Source organism: Protomyctophum parallelum, assembly GCF_964188405.1.
Source record: "Protomyctophum parallelum genome assembly, chromosome: 10".
Lineage (NCBI taxonomy): Eukaryota > Metazoa > Chordata > Actinopteri > Myctophiformes > Myctophidae > Protomyctophum > Protomyctophum parallelum.
Window position 1 is genome coordinate 34,767,510 of NC_139704.1, and position 20,208 is coordinate 34,787,717.

The 20,208-nt window shown below is 42.3% G+C and overlaps 1 protein-coding gene across 1 annotated transcript in view; it reads left to right on the plus strand.

Annotated features, from left to right (window-relative positions):
* nrg3a (neuregulin 3a) overlaps nucleotides 1-20,208 on the plus strand; it is a gene marked incomplete at both ends in the record, with an annotated part of 501,581 nt that overhangs the window by 480,147 nt on the left and 1,226 nt on the right. The window contains 2 exons of the mRNA XM_083775014.1: nucleotides 14,603-14,718; nucleotides 16,331-16,513. Coding sequence (XP_083631140.1) covers nucleotides 14,603-14,718; nucleotides 16,331-16,513 — 299 coding nt within the window. The remainder of the gene's footprint in view (nucleotides 1-14,602; nucleotides 14,719-16,330; nucleotides 16,514-20,208) is intronic.

Sequence of the window (20,208 nt, forward strand, 5' to 3'; positions counted from 1 at the left end):
TAAAAGTAAACTGTGTGGAAACAATGCAGAGATTTAAAAAGTATATATAAATGACAGCATTGCAGAACCAATGCAAAAACTTTAGGGTTGTCCTTAATTCATATTGGTAGAGTCTCCGCGCTGAGACTACTACTAAGCTACTACTTACTGTTGTAAACTCTACTGGACCCTCGTCTGGTTTGACAGACAGTGTGTGCAGGCTGGGTGGTGTGTGATAATCCGGTTGAAGGATTCCTTCAGAATGCAAATCTGGTGAGGTGGGAGGGGTTTACCCAGGCTAGCATTGATACTAAATACATATACTGAATACATGAGCAACTCCCAATGTTAGGACACTCCGTTCCAATAGATATACAGCCATAGTCCTGTGGATTAGACTATCTCATAATCTCTCTCATAATATAGATATTCCACTGTTACTTATATATATATATATATATATATATATATATATATATATATATATATATATATATAGTTTATATGTATAGTCTCATAATATAGATATTCCACTGTTACTTTCTTAGTTTACGCATGTTTTATGATAAATGCTTTTGTGATGTATTCCCATGCTTTTGTTCTTGATTATTGTAAATCGCTCTGGATTAAGAGCGTCTGCTAAATGCCTAAATTGTACTATAGTCAAGAATAGAATAGCACCCGATATACACAACAAAATGGATTTCAGAACAATTCTGTCTCTCTAATTTGTCTAATTGCCATATTAGCATGAGCTCATAAATTACTGATCATGGTTTACTGACTCCACAAAATGTATTGTTTGGAAAAACAAGCCGGGGCCATCTTTTATTTAGCAAATGTTGCTTTTAAATCTTGTTTATTTATTTATTTCACTGAGAGTCTATTGGGAACTTATGCAAATGCATCCCGTTTGTTTATTTTGTGCCTACCCACACAAACTCCTATTGATTTCTGTCTGTGAGCTATCAATTATCAGATTTTTCACCACACAGAGAAGCACTCAGGCTCAAAGGAGCTTCAGCAAAAGCACACTTACATTTATACATGCAGAGTACCACCCACTCAAACAAATCACATGTTCCAAACACACAATCTTGTGTGGCAAAGAGTATATGGCCTAACCCTAACCCCATACATAAAGTATCAATGCCTGTATAAACCAGGTTAATTGACTGTAAACTCTCTTTGAAAGTCAGTCCATGTGAATTGTGAATATATGCACTAGTTTAGGGGTTGGACAGAGGGTATTGATGTCAATGTATGTTATTTCATCAAGATATTAAACATTCAGCAGTTTTTTTATATATGTCGCAGGCCTATACATGTCCATCTGGCTCCTATAACTATCAATCATTCAGGGGACTTCCTGGAACCGCCTAAAGGACACCTGGGGGCTGTATTTTCATTAATTCACTTAATTTATAATTCCCATGAAGGGCACAGTTTGGTGACAGTTTAGAGATTATTTATGACAAAGTGGTCTACCTCTGGACACAATGAAGTCATACTTTCCAATCCTCACGTGTCCTGTAAAGATGTGGCCAGACATCCAATTTGTTAGCATTAGTTCAACACTCAAGCGGGGCACAGGCGCTGGAAGTGGGGCGCTGCAGCACCCCCTGGTGGTGGGGGGAGTTTTTTTAGTTTTTGTATTTAGTTTTTTTTTTTTAAGCTTTTTCTGTTTTGGATGTGTGTATGGAGTTAACATTACTCTAATAGACCCCCAGGTGTGGTTATAATATTCAAATATTTCTTTCCTGAGGAGGTCACGTGAGGCATGAAGCAAGATGGCCGCACGGCACTGAGCTCTGATATAGTTTCCTCTTTTTTGTAATTTTTCTGACTCACAGACCGTTTGTTTTGTTCATTTTTTCAACATCGATATACCTAAAGACCCAGTTTCACGTCATGGAGGAGGCAGTTGATCCATTCGCCTTCACACCGCAGCGAAATCCACCTCGGGTAGTGCAGGCTAGCATTCCTCTGGAGCAGGGGTAACCAACCAGGGGTTCGGGAGCTACCAGCAGCTCGCACGAGCCATTCAAGTAGATCCCGGAGTGAGCGGGTGTCAGACTGACAGGCAGCCAGTATACCAATACACAGAAGGTGGATTTAGAATAGCTTGCAGTGATGGCCCCAGACATGTGTATCGGACCATCAACTGCAGAGTTTGTTTGTTCTCTTGTTTGACCGCTATCCCCCGTGTTGTGATGCACAACTTGACTTGTGCATAATAGTCATGCATATCAGAACAGAACTATGGTATAAAAACCCACAGAGCTAAACTATACCCACTACTATACCTACACAGGCAAGCAGTGACTACTCTACTCTGACTATGGAAAAATACATTTGTCTTAATATTTTGGCATTGATTATATAACTATCAGTATTTATTCCTATTTAAACTATAGTCTTTGTGTGGATGTGTGCACATGCATTGAGCCTGTCAGAAATCGCGTAAAAAAAGGTGTTTTTTTAAACATAGCCTATTTTAGTGGTAGATCATGGCTTACAATTGGGAATAAAAATGGGCTCTTGGGCTTGAAAAGGTTGGTTACCACTGCTCTGGAGGATATGGCTAATCAGGATCCGATCTCACCTTGAATTTGCCATTTATCCATTGAACCACTAGCGCAGTTGATTAAGAGCTGTACTCGGATCTCTCCTATTACAGTGGGAACAACATCACATTCAATTTTGCTATACGTGGATGACACACTTGTGTATATGGCAGATGTGCAACGATCACTCCCGGTTGTGTTAGAAATTATAGAGATATTTGGGTACTTTTCAGGTTACAAGGTCAATCTGTCAAAATGTAATGCTTGTAAATGTTGATCTGAGTGAAGTGACCATCCAGAGTGAAGTGACCATCCCCTCAGATTATAGTGCTATATTTGGGTATTCAAATCAATGTTTCCTTGGCTAATTTTTCATTGGTGTCCAAAAAAATAGAAGAAGATATTACCAGATCGGTACCGGCATTACCATCATTGGTACCGGCACGTATAGCAGTGGTTAAAATGAATTTCCTGCCCCGTATTAATTGTATTAGCTCAATGGTGCCGTTGGCACCCCCAGCGAATTATTGGAAAAGGCTGGACACATTATTAAGGAAATATATTTGGAATAATAAGCGACCTCGTAATAACAGTCAGTGCTTCAATATGGGAAGTCTAATGGGGGATGGGCATGTCCTAATTTCAAATTGTATCATTGGTCTTACTCTTTTGTGTTGAGAAATCTCATTGTCTGGATGGATGAGGATAAAACAGCTTCTTGGGAAAAATTAGAATAGGAATTATTAGACACTGTAGGGATGAAAGACTTTCTTTTGATGGGTATTTCTATTAAGAAATGTAATTTGTATTACGGTCCAATGTTCTCATATCTACTTCAGGTGTTTGAGGCCATTCACTAATAGGAGTTGGGAGGAGAAGTGCATTAGGACCCTTCAAGATATTAATGGATCAAATAATATTATGCACTTCCAGGACATCCTTCTACCCTAATAGACAGGGGGTACACGAGCACATATCCGTGGTTCTTCTCCTCCCAAACCACACTGTTAGCAGAAATCTGCACGCTCCCAGAATCCAGCTGCGCTACATTGCATTCACGCAACTGTCATATTTACTGTACAAATATAACTTTTGTCAAACACGCTGTTATTGCGCAAGATCAACAGCATACGTCAAAATCGTCATGTTTGCCGACTACTTACGCCAACTCCGTTCACTTCATGGGGCCAGTCCTTCACAGTGACACACGCGTGAATTCGCTGCGCCACGCCTACTCTACACTCTGCTCCATAGAGCGACGCAGCAGCAGTAGCAGTACAGTACACTACAGGCTACAGCTGAGCTCCGTCAGAAAGCCCAAACCCAAATGAATCGAATGAAGAAGAAGCCGCTGTCGCTTTTGCTCAGTGGATGGGACATTTACATTTAAAAGCTATCGGATGGACGCGTGGATAACGGCATGGTTGTGTGCAATATCGGAGGGAAAGGTTCCATAATAAATGCGACCAACGTTAGCTTCCATGCTAGCTGCTTCAGCTTAAACATGTCTCGCAAGGGACACCGGAGGCTCGGTGATATCACCAGCACGAGGCTGTCAAGCTTGAAGCAGTAAGCGTGGAAGTCCTTGGCGTGGTCAGACAATGGTCTGCCCCAACCCCATGTGAAATGCACAGCAGTTTCCTCAGCAGTTCATTCCACGTTTTTTCATTGTATTCCTTTGTCTAATTGTTAACCCCCCAATAAAGTAGTTTTTATTTGATTTGCAGAGAAGTCCTATCTGTATTAAACAACGTTAAGCGATGTTTAATGTTGAGTGATGTTACGAGGCGTGACCATATATGGAGGCGTGATCTCATGAGGCGTGACCATATATGGAAGCGTGATGTTACGAGGCGTTACCATATATGGAGGCGTGATGTCATGAGGCGTGACCATATATGGAGGCGAGATGTTACGAGGCGTTACCATAAATGGAGGTGTTATGTCATGAGGCGTGACCATGGCGTGGGGTTACTAACTAACTGACGGGTGGGAGATGCAGGTTTTCATAGTAAATGCGACCTACCGTCGCAATAATATGCATAGTCCTGCCTGTGCTACAAATGTCCATCACCAATTTACTACAGCCTGTTGCGTAAGTGCATTGGAGATACTGTAAGCACTTTGACCTGCTTCCTTCCCAGTGAGTCATGCATTGAAAGACGAGACTCTATATATACTGATGACCTCTATGAACAGTGAACAGTCAATACTACTACTGTATGTAACCCATGTGTAAGGCCCCGCTCTGCTCCCACAGCATATAGGCCTACTAAATGGAAATGGCAGAAACGTAGGCAGGCAGTATTTTCAATCAAGTGCAAAACAACGTGTCGTTCAATCAGTGGACCCTATCTGTCACCCCTCCACATTTCCACGTATTCGTGAATGTGCTAACCCACTCTTCGGTGGGTCACTCGAATAATATTAACAGCTTTCTGTGCCACGCACTGTCACTGACTGCACTAGAAGCCTTGTCACTGATTAGTGTGTGTTTTGGGTCTGTGTGACTGTGTGTGTGCTGGTTGGAACTGCAAGTTTGAAATGAGGGCAGTATTAACCATCTGAACATGGATGTGGGTAGGAGGCTAAACAGGAACTTGATTGAGTTTGACAAGTGATAGATGGGGTGGCAGCTGAACCATTCCCCTGTTCAAATATATCATAACAAAGTCGTACAGTAGGCACAGCTGGGTGCTATATAGATATATCAATAGAGGGTATGCACATGACATCATCGTCATACCAGGAAGTTATGCAGGAATGCGTACTGATTGGCAAAAAACTACTTTCTGGCCTTGACAGCCCATACATCCAAACAGAAAAGTCCTATTTCATTGCATGAAATGACTTTAAACAACATTAAATTCACTTTTTGAGCCTTTGTCCTACTCCTCCCGCCCAACACTCCTTCATGTCAGGTGCTGCCGAAGCCTGAAGGACTACATATAGTGACAATTGTCACCCTCCCTGCCTGGCTTGCCTCCCCCCAAACACGGCCAGTTGTGTTCGTATAGTCTCTCGACAAAGCCGGATGCACCACGTGGATTTGAACCCACAACCTCTGTGGTATTAGGCCACATTTTGATTGATTGAATACTTGATTAGTCCGAAAGGTAAACGGCACATCGTTACAGTCAGACTCAGACATTAAGGCTAAAAGGATAACACAAAAAGTCCTGGGGACTGGTTTCCATTGTGGTCCTACTGGATGGTTTATTATTTATTACAGATCCCCATTAGTACTCTTCCTGGGGTCCAAACACTCATACAATCAAATTAATACAATCAAATTATGCCATTACATACGTAGTTAAAAACAAAACAAAACACAAATAATTGAAGATTCAGTCTTCATATCTTCTAGAAATTATATTATATTACAATCAGTAAATTACAAACAAATTATAAACTAAACATTGTATATCCTATTACTAATAATTGAAATCAAACACTCAGAAAGCTAACTAAACATGATTTCTTTCCTAATCTCAGCTGCCTTCAATTTCTTTTTAAAACTTGATTTATTCTCTATGTTTATTATATGTGGCGGGGACTCATTCCAATGTGCTCTATACATTACCGTTCTCTTAAGTGCATTCATTCTAGGTATTAAAGGTGGAGTGTCTGGTGGCATAGCTATGTCTAGTATTGGTGGGCTGTATCTGTAGAAACAACTGTGTAGGTTTACCAGAATGATATACTGTATATTAAACAGAGATGTCACAAGGCTACAAGCCAACCTTTGATCCACTCTCATCCATGACAGTGGAGCTGCAGCATGCATCCACTCGACACTAGTCCTCTCCTCTAGTCCCAGAGCAGCGTAGAGCGAGGTGTGCTGTCACAATGGTGTCAGCGTCCACACCACTGATCCCACCAATAGACGAATTCAGAAACGGGTCTCATGGTCGCAGCTTACGTATTTCCTGTAGGCGGGACTCGACATAGCTGCGGGGTTTAAACCCTCACCAGGCGCACCTCTTCTACTACAGTGAACGGTAGAGTGACTGATGTTAGTCTGCCTCAAATGTTACTCTTTTACCTGCTTTTTACTAACACTAACGTTACAAAGATGCCCAGAACATCGAGATGAACCTGTGTAGTTTATGGCTGCTCCAACAGTAGTGGCAACATTCCAAAAAAAATTTAACGGAATGTCAAAATATCCACCGCGGTGGCTGAGACCAGAGCCATTGAGTAATGGTTGAGACGAAGCAGTGAAAGGTCCTGAAAGATACATAATGTCAGTTTTACCCAATACCCAATATTTCTGTTTTATCAACACATGGCTGCTGTACTTTATACCTCATACTAAGAATTTAGGATTTTGACATTCAGTTTTTTTGTTTTGTTGTTATGTTGCCACTACTGTTGGAGCAGCCATAAACTACACAGGTTCATCTCGATGTTCTGGGCATCTTTGTAATGTTAGTGTTAGTAAAAGAGTAACGTTTGAGGCAGACTAACATCAGTCACTCTACCGTTCACTGTAGTAGAAGAGGTGCGCCTGGTGAGGGTTTAATCCCCGCAGCTGTGTCGAGTCCGCCTACAGGAAATACGTAAACTGAGACCATGAGACCCGTTTCTGAATTCGTCTATAGGCCCAGAAGATCTCTGTATCTGTCAGCCCTTGACCTTCTTATGCCATTATATGCAGATAGGCGACGTCATCAGTATATGGCTATATATGGGTTGTGTCCTCTTTTGTGCCCATATACTGTATGGAGCTGATTGGTTTGTTTGTGCCTGATGCCATGACGACACATTGAGGTTAGACAACACACTCCATATTTGGGCGTGTAGTCATAGTGACATGAGCGTGATGACGTGGACGAACGGTCCTCCCTTTTTTGAGGGTTGTACAGTTTTTAGTGTTTGTGTAAACATTAAATGCCATTGACAATGAATGGCAAGTTTTTTTTCATTTTCTTCAATGTTTGTGTAAACACAAGAAAAAGTGAGTACACAATGAGATGATGTACTGTATGATGATACTGTAAGAGCGCCCCTCACTTCACACGGGTGACGGGAGTGATTGTGTGTGTGTGTGTGTGTGTGTGTGTGTGTGTGTGTGTGTGTGTGTGTGTGTGTGTGTGTGTGTGTGTGTGTGTGTGTGTGTGTGTGTGTGTGTGTGTGTGTTCGTGTTCGTGTTCGTGTTCGTACTCGTGGCCGGAATGAGATGATGATGTACGATGATAAGAGCGCCCCTCACTTCACACAGGTGTGATTTTTAGATTTGTTTTTGGCTTTTCTGCCTTTATTGATAGATATAAAGTAGCTATAAGTAATAGAAGCTTTATCATTGGTCCAACGTATTCTGCCGGCAAATGACTAACGGCCGCTAGAGGCCCCTAGAGGTGTCAACGTGACACATTATTTTGGGAGCGTTTAATACAATATAATATTGATATATTATTACTTAGAACTACTATAAGTGAAGATTGACAGGAAAGATGCGCTGTCAGCCCAGAGCCCATGTGGCATGCACTTGGACCACTACGCCACCGGGGGCGCCTGCCGGTCCTCCCTTATAGCATTTTTATATAGCCTATAAGATTTAATAATTTCAGACCCCCTTTCCCATCGTTCCACCGATACAGTTTGTAATAAGGATGACATCACCAACATGACATCAGAGATCCACAGGGAAGACTATGCTGGTATTAGACACCGTCTCCATTTTTTTCATTTGTACCAGTTGTGCAGAGTGCTGAGCTATACTAATAGCACTATTTAAAATCTCCTGGGTATCATTTGTGATTTCAACTGTGGCAGGCACAACTGAGGCAGCTCTGTTCCCAGTTCCATGTCAGGGCCCCGTCTCCCACAATCACAACTTTCCAAACTGACGACAATAATTGTTTTGGGATTGCTCGTGATTATGAAAAGGCACTGGGGCATATAATTGAGCATTCTAATTATTCAAATTAGAATTTTGATCTTTAAAGCAACTATGCTCGTAATTATCTTTTACTTTGGATTTAATCTATTTTTTTATCAGACATAGAGTCTGATAAGAAAAGGTTTGTTTATCAGGATAGACTACATCCCATTGCCTGGAGAAACAATTGCTTGTGATTGACGTTGAATAGAGGAAGGGAGCAGCTGCCGTGGTCCTGTGTTTGTTGAACTGAATACAGGTGCTCGTTGGCGAGGTTAAATCATAACATTAAAGAAGAGGATCCACTCTGTTCCAGTGAGGTGAAAAAAAAAGCAAAGAACATTACTTCTTCCTTCTTTTTGTAATGTTCTTTGCCATGCTTTAACTCTTAAAGCGCAAATAACAAGCATTTAAAAACTGCTTTTAATATTAAATATCATATTGTTGTCTATGTCCCTCAAAGTTATTTCTAATGGTTTGAGCCTCAATCACCACTCTGATATAACCAGGCCTTGTCATTTATTTCTGGACTTTGAAAGCAGTTTTTGCTGCAGTACCACAATGTCCTGAGGTGGTGGGGGTGCTGATATGCAGATAATTTCATATTTGAGTCATTATAATACTGATGCTAGATAAAACCAGGCTTGTTTCCATTCCATGCCAGCTTAGAAAATCAACAATGGTGGACATTGTAAACAAAGTGGAAATGCAAATTTGGAACTGAAGACTGAAGAAGAGGAGGAATTATACAAAGTAGGAATCTGACATTGATGACATCACGATGAGCCCAAAATCAGTTGAGCTGTTCTTGAGAGCAATTTCCATTAAAACTCCCATATGATATGAAAGCCTGATTGTTCAATTTGTGGCGATAGAAAACACATGGGAGCCCCACAAATTTAAATTTAAATTTAAATAAAAGTCTGTCTGTCTGTCTGTCTGTCTGTCTGTCTGTCTGTCTGTCTGTCTGTCTGTCTGTCTGTCTGTCTGTCTGTCTGTCTCTCTGTCTGACAGCTATTACAGTCTATTAACTGGCATGCTAATAAGACTGCTGTTTCATGTCCTCCTGTGGGGGAGTCAACCACAGCAACTTGAGACACGTGAAAAACAAAGTGTGTGTGTGTGCGTGCGTGCGTGCGTGCGTGTGCGTGTGCGTGTGCGCGCGTGTGCATGATGCTGCTGTTACTTGCTGTGTTGTTTCCAAAGATGCCAAATTGTAGGGCACTGCTCAAACTGATTACAATACTGATTGAATTTCAGCCAGAAAGATCAGTGAAGCTTAACACGTCAACTGCTTTCACCCTTTGGGCTTGCATAGTCTGTGATTTTGTGAGAGTATGGTAGTCGGGCCTGTGACTCTCATCCGTCTGTCCCCTCAGATGTGGTTGGATTCATTTTTAATTGGGCATGATTGTCAATATACAGGCCGATTCCAAGCAGAGTGTGGCATGACAAACACTTTTAGTAGAAGCCCCAGGAGGCGTCCACACGCACCCCCCTTCTTTTTTGGGATCCATATAAATTTGTCCACAACAACCGTCAATCCAACCAATAGGTTCATACTGTATGTGAGCATGCCGGGTACAACGGGACTATGACTCGGATCAGCAAACTCTAGATGTGTCTTCTAGTAATTAATAGTTTGTTACATTCAGTCGGCTTAAAACCTTTTTTCTATAAGAGCACAGCTAGCCCTTTGATATCTTTATTTCTTTCTGAAAAGAATGCACCAAATGATTTATCATTGCTCATGTGCACAGTGAATAACTACAGTAAACTGGAGTTTCCACCCGTGTTTATTTCTTTATTTTTATCCTAAATTATAAACAACATTAAATTTTGTTACTTGGGTACCAATGTCAGTATTTTCCCTAAGTGCCCAAATAATAAGAATTAACTCGCATTATTAAGGGATAGAAAGCTGAATGATTGTATGTGAACAACAGGAGGAGCTGCATTGGATGAGCGTACAGGCTAAACTTTTAGGCAACTCATACAAACTTTTACGCCATTTTTAGTTTGCAGATATTGTACTGTAGTGTGCTGACAGTGTGATTGTGTCTCACTCACTCAGTCACCCACAGTGATTAGCTAAATGACTGGCCAGTTAGTGTTGGCTGTTGTTTCACATGGATTTACACTGTTCCCTAAAAAACATCACCATTTTAGCCAGAACATCTTGATGTGTGCTTCTAGCATAAAGGAAGTGACCATTTGATTCAACTATCAGTGAATTTTTTGGTGAGATATGCATAACACATTGACTAGCAAAGGTGCATTCGCTTAACCGTTGATTTGTTTTTATCTCTCTGTGATAAAATTCACGTCTGGGAAAAGCTTATCGTTTTAATTAATTTCATGGTATTTCTACCTAGCTTGATCCAGTAGAGAGAAACGGAGAGCAGGGATGCTACGTGGCAAAGGCTGTGAGCCAATTCACAACGGTATGCATTCCTGTTCCACCGCAGGCTGCTTCCACAGTGCACCCCAGTGAAGCCATTTAAATTTAATTTATGCCTCTGTAATAATCTTATCAGATTAGGTGAAGGCTCAGTAGGGTTGCGTCAGCAGTCAACAATTAATGAATTTATTGCGCATGGATGAAGTAGCCAATTAAGAAGAGGGCAGATCGCTCATTGGCCTGTACTGTAAGAAGCCGCCGGCAGCATTCCTCCACACTCCAGCGTGATGGCGTGGAGGTAGGCGGAGTAGATTGCAATAGAGGCACATTTAACTCTATTTGGCTTCTAATCAGGTTCAAGTTATTAATGGCCACACTGTAGGGCAGGAGTGTGCAAATGTGTTATACTGTATTTTCTTCACACCGGTGGTACAGTAGTCTCCAAATGCTCTGATAATCAGCAAAAAACGAACTCTTACGCTTCATGGAATAACAAAACATACAGTATAGCCTATGATACAGTGCATGATAAGGCAACTGGCAAAGAAAGCAAGGAAAGTGGGCGCAACACCTGTGACCTTTCCCACCTCAGGTAGCTGAGGAAGTTCAATGTGTTACAGAAGGTAACATCTTTCTGCTCTGCTACAACCCACAGCATCCTGTCATGCCATCTCTATATGGTATGGGTCATGGAAAGAGCTTTTCATCTCTATACGGTATGGGTCATGGAAAGACCTACGAGGTCTGTGGGAGGTTGGAAGGTTGGCCGAGTGTTCTCTATTGTCTACCTGCAGGGCATATGCAACAGCAGGTGCTTGAGGAGGTGCTTCATGAAGGTCAAACAAACATCATCCTAGTAATGGACTGTTTGTGGTGATGCGAAACGGAAAACCGTGGAGGTGCCTCGTAGCCTGGGGCTCAAGGCTCAGGAAGATTTCTTTCACTGTGGCTGTCAGAGCTCTGAATGAGGACATGGTAAAAGTAAATGGTCAAAGAACAAGATATAACAAAAAACCAAATTAATCCTGAAAAACTGCTAGAAATGTGTACCATGAGTGATTAAACTTTGGATGTTAAGTTTGTCAAAGTACAGTTAATTGACAACATAATGTACAGTTTAGATCTTATTTTATTCCATGTTGTTTTTCTTAGTAATACTTTGTGGAACAACAGCAGCCTCTTCTGGTTGAACTAAAGTTCCATTTAGTAGACGTGCTAAGAAGATTATTAGCCTCGCGTTGCGATACTAATATACCACTGCGCTCGCCTCGGGGCATATGCATATATGCAATAGGGGCGGGTGAAGTGTGGCTGCGCCAGGCTAGCAGATTATAGGAGCTGGAGTTAAATGGTAAATGGTAAATGGTGCATTTATATAGCACCTTTATCCAAGGCGCTTTACAGAGATTGTGCATTACATTCACCCATTCACACACACATTCATACACTGATGGCAGCGGAAACCATGCAAGGCACCAACTAGCACATCGGGAGCAATTAGGGGTTCAGTGTCTTGCTCAAGGACACTTCGACAGTAACTCTGGGGGAGCCCGGGTTCGAACTGGCAACCTTACGGTTACCATCCAGGCACTCTACCCCTGAGCCACCGCCGCCCCTGTATGTCTATGCGTAGTTTGACTACATGTGCTGTCGTCTCCATCAGTTCCAGACAATAAAGCTGACTTTTGAGCAGCAGTCAAGAAACGGGTGTTTCATAACCGGGCGGGGCATGCATTCCCAACTTTCCGACTTGCATGGTCCCCGAGTATAGGCTCCTTGGTCTCTGTGCCTAGTGATTTAAAAAGGATCAAAACAAGAACAAAAACACTGTACTCCACAATCTCGCAATTAATCTATTAATATGTTATCTCTCTAAAGTGTAACGTCTATCTTACAGTACATAAGCAACCCAATTTTGTCCATAAGTTAAACATGTTTCTTTTTTTAGTGGTGAAATCACTGTCCCTGGGTGGCTGGGTCCCTAGGCTGGGACCGTCTGAGCACAGAAATAGCGTTTTTTCACCACCAAGTGTCACTGTTGCGCAGCCTAACACACACACACACACACACACACACACACACACACACAAACACACAGAGACACGCACACACACAACCACACATTTGAATTATTTTATTTGGATCTGCACAAAAGGCGTAATACAATAGACCCAAACACTGATCAGAATTAGGTTACATTATATGGTCCAACCAGATATAACTGCTGCACATGCTTAACACACAGAGGGAAAAGAAAAAAATATATATATAGCACATTGATGACATATACTATTACTTGACACTACTAGACAGAATGTTTGTTTTGGGTTTTTTAAGCCACCTAGGGATAAATGAAACAACGCCTTCTCCAGATAGACAGACTGCCCATAGTAGCTGAGACAGAACAGTATTTAGCCAGCTTTTTTGCATTTGTCTTTTGCAATCCATCCAATTGCAGACCCCTGAGCACAAGTTCATGGACATGGCCCAGACTTCCAAGTACAATAAGTTGACAGTTATATCCCAAGGCCATAATACGTTCCACCAGAAGCTGATATTTCATAGGTTTGGATGTAAAACAAGTGTCCATATACAAATCAAATTGGCAGCCTATTTCAAATATAGTGACAGTTTTTCTAATTTCACTGATGAACACAATATCTGGGGTATTTGGAATATCTTGTAGTGAATTGACATGTGTGTCATTGTGATCAAACCAGTCTATTTTTACAGTGCTGTGTTTATACATTCTTGTTGTCCTGTCCTGTACTCCTCTGATCTTGTCTGAGACCAGGTCCACCAGACGTCTGGCAATGTACAGTCCTTTATAGTGGCTGCAACCATTTAAGATGTGTGCGACTGTTTCTTTGTCATGTGGTACTGGATGTAGGATGCAGTGTGGGTCGTGTGCTGATGGGTACCAGGTTGCCAAGTTGAACTTGGTCGGCAACACCTGTAAACGGGCTTTAATAGTGAAAATAAGAATGTCCTCACCTATGGTGTTATTTGACCGTACAGAGTGTGATAATGAGTGGTTTGCAAAGGGAAGAAGAGCCAGTTTTCCCTGCAGTCCAGTGCAGTCCAGTGCAGTGATCGCTTCATTCCTAGAATGTTGGCTCTTGCGGTCGCGGATTTGATTGAGGTCGCACATGCACGGACACGCAGATCTATGATGATGCTGTTGAGCGCAGCAGTTGTTGTATCAGGCTCCACCCACTTTAACTGTAATCCTGATCGCTGGCATAGATCATTAAGATCCATCCAGTCGGACCGCACACCGAATCCAGCGGCTTTAATGTCCAATTTACCATTCACCTTAGTCTTGAATCCAAGGAACTGCGTGTCATTCTCCAGCGCGGGTGGTACATTACGTCGCTGCATGTGTTGAATGAGTGACTCGCGAGCCATTTCCCTGACCGTGGGGTCGTCGCTGATATTCGAGAATAGAATTTTGGCGAGTGCCGATTCTCTGATTGCCTGCAATTTCATTCGGATAGGGAGGGGGGAGGAGTCGATCAAGTCCAGTCTGACAGAGTAGTCATCATACAGTTCTCTGACTTGCTCTTCCCAGTGACCTGCAACATTAAATTTATGCCCCAGGTATTGATAGGTTTCATGTCTTGAATACACTCTGATGGGTTTTTGCATTAGTGAAAAGGATGGGGGCTTGTCGGTTTTAGATTCGTACCACCGATTACCACCGCTGCTGTATAGTAGTGTTGTTTGTTTGTTTACTTAATGTTTTTGTTTGTTTGCTTTTCATTCTTATAGTACTGTAAGCGGCCCTCCCAGTCTCGTGAGGGCGCTCTCTGTGAATCCAGCTTCGCTCACTGCAATGTTAACAATACCACGATCAACACCTCCAAAGGCCCAGCAAAACATTACAGGTAAGGCAGGAATGCAGACACGCAGACGCACGCCTACACTTTCAAATGTACACAAGTACTGTGCACTTCTGCACGCGCACACACACACACACACACGCACACACACCCACACACACACACACAATGAACAATGTCTTATGCTGTATATGGGAGGACCTTTCATCGGACACATTCATAATTCACCCTTAACCCCACCCTTGTAGCCGACGTGAGCAGCATCAAAAGTCTTACAAGGGAGGATGTTTCTCATCTCTTTTCTTGCAAGGGTTATCTTTCCAAAGGTGGAATGTAACTGTACACTGTACTAACACAGACAACGTGCATAAACAACCACAAGTTCTCACAGGCAAGTGTAATTGTCGGTGTACACAGCCAGTGTATCTCTTGTCTCTACATTCTGTAGAGACAAGAGATACAGAGTGCTGGTGATTATTATAGCAATATAGCAACCTCAGTGTCCCTCCTCATAATCAGCTGGGACGCATTGAAGAGAGGAATTGAATTAGCCATGTTATGGTGCAGCCAAAGTTAATTGTTGATTCACGGAAGAATGATAGTAATTATAATTGGAGCTATAAACACTACACCTATCTCTTACTGTACATGGAAGAGATGAGACAGAGATGAAACTAGAAAAAGTGCTCCTCGGAGCACAGGTCTCCACCAGGCCAGGTAGGTTATTGTGGCCTCCTGGTGGCGCTATAATAGGCCAATAAGAAAAGGGCGCCATTTCTTCTTACGCCTTTGATGGCAATTCGACATTCAAAGTCATGTCCACATTGGCGCTATAACCGGCCAATGTGAAAAGCGTGGGATTTAGGTGGTGTCCACATGAGGACGTATTCTGCGTTACCCGCGCAAGTACTGCCCTTTCCGCCACACAGAGACAGCGTTTTTTTAGGGGGGCGGCATTCGAACACTCATTTTGTGAGCCGGTGATGTCATCGTCCCCTCGCCCCCTCCAAACTAACCATTTGTTCATGAAGTGTTAATGGTTTATTTCACCATAACCACTTACATAAGTATCACAGCTATTTTATATTTGCACATATATAAATCTGCAGCCCATGCATGAGCTTTACTTGTAGAAAGACAAGAAAAAAACGGATGATCTGCATTATTGTTATCATAATGGTGTAGTGTAGAATAGATTAGTATAAGCTATATCTAAATCTAAGATAAGCAGCGCGCAAGGCAGCCACTGTCCATCCCTCTCACAGGCAGGTCCCTCTGCAAGGTGAACAGCATGGACTCACCTCGTCAAAGTGCTTCGTCTTCTTGGGTGGAATTAAATTAAACATTCTGAAGGTGCTATCTGTTGTAAACTCTTAAGTACTGGACCCGGCACACACTACAGACATGGTAGTGTGTGCCGGCTGGGTGGTGTGTGACAATCCGGTTGAAGTATACCTTTGGTACGGCGACAGCGGTGGCGGGCCCGGGAGAACAATAACGCGACACGAGACAGTATACAGTATATACTGTACAGTATAGACAGTATACAGAACGCTAAAGGTTCACAAAGTTTATTACACACACAATGTCTGCCAGTCCCACACAAACAATGTCTTATGATTGCCATTGCTTTTCTGTTTTGTTTTTTCTTTCTCAGAAGTAGCTCCTTGTCCAACAGCCCAGACCAGAGAACTCGGCCAGCTCATTGTTCAGCTCCTCGCAGAACTCCTCCCATTACCAGAGGAAGGCTGAATCCGATTGGAACGTCAAAATGTTCTGGTCCCGCCTACCAACATCTCCAGGAAGTGGAGTCGTGTGAAAAGGACATTGAAGCACAGGGGTGAGGACATTATATCTTTAGGACATTGTAACGAATGTTTTAACCCATTTCTATAGGCCTGGGATCAGATTCTAAAAATGTCTTCTACATCCTGACAGTTTTCTGAAAAAGCTACCTATGTTTCTATGTCAGTCGTTCTTTGATTTTTCAAAAATACCAGACCTACAAGCTCGTAGGTCTGCTATTGTAGGCCCAAAATGGATTAACCTAATCTATAACAGAATGAAACCCATTCTTCAAACGCTGTTGATGACTGACAGACATGTTCTGCTATAACTTTGTCACTAATTTAAAAAAGGTCATTCAGTAGGGATTTTAGTTGCCTGGTTCTAGTTCCCTGAGTCACTATTATCTTCTTATTTTCACTTGCACATTGCTTGAGCGATTCAGACGGCTAGAGTCCCACCGTAAAAACTGTTAAAACTCCCTCCTCACCTATTTTCCCTATTTTATGCATCCCTGTGCACAGTAATATGCTGATTGTGTGTAAGGGTCCCTTTGGTTATTTATACACAGGACTCACAATGAGTATTTGAACTGTGTATACATATGTCCATATTGAGTAAGTGCCCATACATCTAAGACATGCAGGTGACTGTATGCTGCTGTCAAAGCTCCGGATTTCATTTCAACATTGGAAATATCAAAGTCTTTCATTTGCAAAGATATACTTTTTAAGACAATTGGCCCGTGGAAGCCGGGCCGGGGGGACCTGTGAAATAAAGTCTTATTTGTAATAAAGTCTTATTTGTGAAATAAAGTCTTATTTCACAGGTTTTGAGCCAGCAATGTGATTAACCACTGATTAGCTTGAAGCTCTTGTCATCTCACTAAGGACTAAGGAGATTGTCTAGCCAGTTTGCTGATCATTTGTTCACAATTCTGCCTACTGACACCAGCACCTGTAATAAAAAAACCAGCCTCCCAAAGCGTATTGAAGATTGTATTTTATTTGTATACAATCGTCAATGCAGAGCTGGATTCCATCACAGGAACTCACTCTGAGTTGAGTTACTGTAAGGTGCCCCTCAGAAATCAGTTTTCATCAGGGTCTGACGCATGGCGTGTGTGCCATGTGCGCTGATTAGCGCCTGGCTCATGACATGACTGACTACTAAACCGGCACCATCGCACGACCGAGTATAAATTAACCTTTCAGAATGTCTATTTGGAATTCTGGCTCCAGGTCAACTTTAGTGAAGTTTTCTTTCTGTCATGGGAGAAGCCACAATAATGGAGTCTGTACTGTACACGTTAGACAGTGTTCTGTCTGTAGCTACCAAGAGAGGGAGACGCCACTGATCAACAGAAAGTGTATTTAATTTACTGAGGATATGTGGCTTGACCCAGTTTGTCGGAGCGCCATTGCTGTATTTACCTGTACAAGCTAGCAGCACACCAGACATAAGAGCCCCAGTGGCCCCATCTGAAGATAAGCTCCACATGACCTACATACAGGACAAACCACATTTTAGCAGTGATGGAAGAAGTAGTCGTATTTTGGACTTTAAAGTATCCATACTCCTGGCCTACTGTGCAAATAGTCTGTTACAAGTACAAGTTTGGTATTCAAAAATGTTGGCATTAAAATATTCTTAAAGTACGAAAAGTAAAAAAAAAAAAAAAAAAAGTCATCGTTATGCAGAAGGTCCCATTTCACAAGTTTTCAAATGTATTGAAATCCTTTGAAAAATTGCGTATCACAAGCTCTCAACACGTTGCAAAACGACGGATCGGCTATTTTCAAATAGCTGAAGTGGTTAATGTATGTTTTGTAATTATAATCAAAATCTACAAAGTAACTAGTAGCTAAAGTTTTAAAATAATTTTAGTGGAGTAAAAGTACTATAATGCCGTAATGATGAAATAGGGTTGAAGCAAAATTATCGAAAATAGGAAATACTCCAGTAGAGTAAAAGAAAATACCCCAAATGCACAGCACTCGAGTATATTAACTTTCCACCACTGCATTTTTGAAAGACATACCACACTATGATAGGAACGGACAGGCAGGAAGAGAGTCGAGCAAATGGAGAACCAGGGTTAAAATGCACATGAAAATGAACGAGAACAGAAAGATAGGGAGGGACAGACGGAGAGCTGGACTTCCATCCACTCGCTGTATAGTACACCTGTACCCGTGCGACAAGAGGTGGCCGTGCAAAATGCATGGTGGAGGCTGAAAGACGGACAAGACAGCCAGACTCGACGAGCTGACTAAAGAGAGCGCTGCCGTGCGCTGATACTGTAAAAGGGGGTCTCGGGGTTGCCATGGAGACGTTAAGCTGTGAAGGGAAACCGAGAGTCGGACAGAAGCCAGAACAGAGAGGCGTGGGTCACTCAAATTGACAGAGAGACGGAGAGGAAGCGCTGTGAATACATTTCAATTTAGCCGGCCAAGAATGGAGAAGTGAAAAGACAGAGGTGGAGAGTCAGACCAGGGTGCATATACTAGCATATGACAGTATTACAGTAGCTCCTTCTCACAGTGCACCTGTTATAAGAAGAACCCTGGCCTTATCTCCCCAGAATGTCTGCAGAATGTCCTGTGTTGTTGCTGCTATTTTAAGATAAACCTGTCTGCAAAGCGACCGACAGAGAGGTGGAACGCTTTTGTCTATGTCTCTCCTACCAGCATCTTTTAGATAAGCATGTCACCTCCTCCCCCTTTCCCTATTCCTCTCTCTCAAAATCAGACTGCTGAGGTTGAATATATGCAGTACACATTGTGTGTGTGTGTGTGTGTGTGTGTGTGTGTGTGTGTGTGTGTGTGTGTGTGTGTGTGTGTGTGTGTGTGTGTGTGTGTGTGTGTGTGTGTGTGTCTGTGTGCGTGAGTGCGTGCGTAGACCAGCACAGTGGCTTACAGTATATGGCAGACAAGATTGCAGATAGATAGCATGTGTAAATGAATAGTCATGTTGTTACTTTTATGCCATGTTTCCCTGTGAAGGACCTAAGGCATAAGTAGTCTTCACACACAACTACATAGGGACGTTAGTGGTGGGATATATTTTAAAAAGACATGTGGGGAAACTGTCTTGATTTCACTTGGAATTATTCATGCTTGAGCAGTCTCGATAGATAAATAATTGATGGATAAATGCCTGCCATTCACAGCAACAGCCAATCCAAAATACATGTGTGTAATGCCTTCCCCGCTGCTCACACTCTGCTCCAGGGCGTGTGTTTGAACTCTATTGTATAGATTCTTGCATTCCCATTGTATTTGGCAACATCAAAAGAGAGATTTGTCTGTTGAATGTTATCTCGGGCATTAGGGCCCTGACATCATCCTCTCTTATCTAGCCCACGTGGGATCGTCCCTTTGTACTGTGCTAAGTCTCAAATGCTGCTTTTTGGAGAGGTTCTCACCACAGAAACACGGCAATACCACAGCAACTAAAGAATATGACTGTGTTTGCACTTTTGAAATACTGTACACCCTCCCTATACCCCATACTGTCCTCCGCCAATCTTGAGGGAAACTTAAAAGTGTGAATGTCGTATTATCGGCAGAAGACTCAAAGTTGAATATTGATGCTCAGTGTGCAAGCTAGCCCTTGTAGAGGATTATGAATTATTACACAAAGATAATGAAACAAGCCTCTGAAACACCGCTAGATGGAGGGATAGATAACACACAGGACGAAGACAGCATGGTCGTTTTTGAGGCAGAGGGAAATGGAGAGAGAACA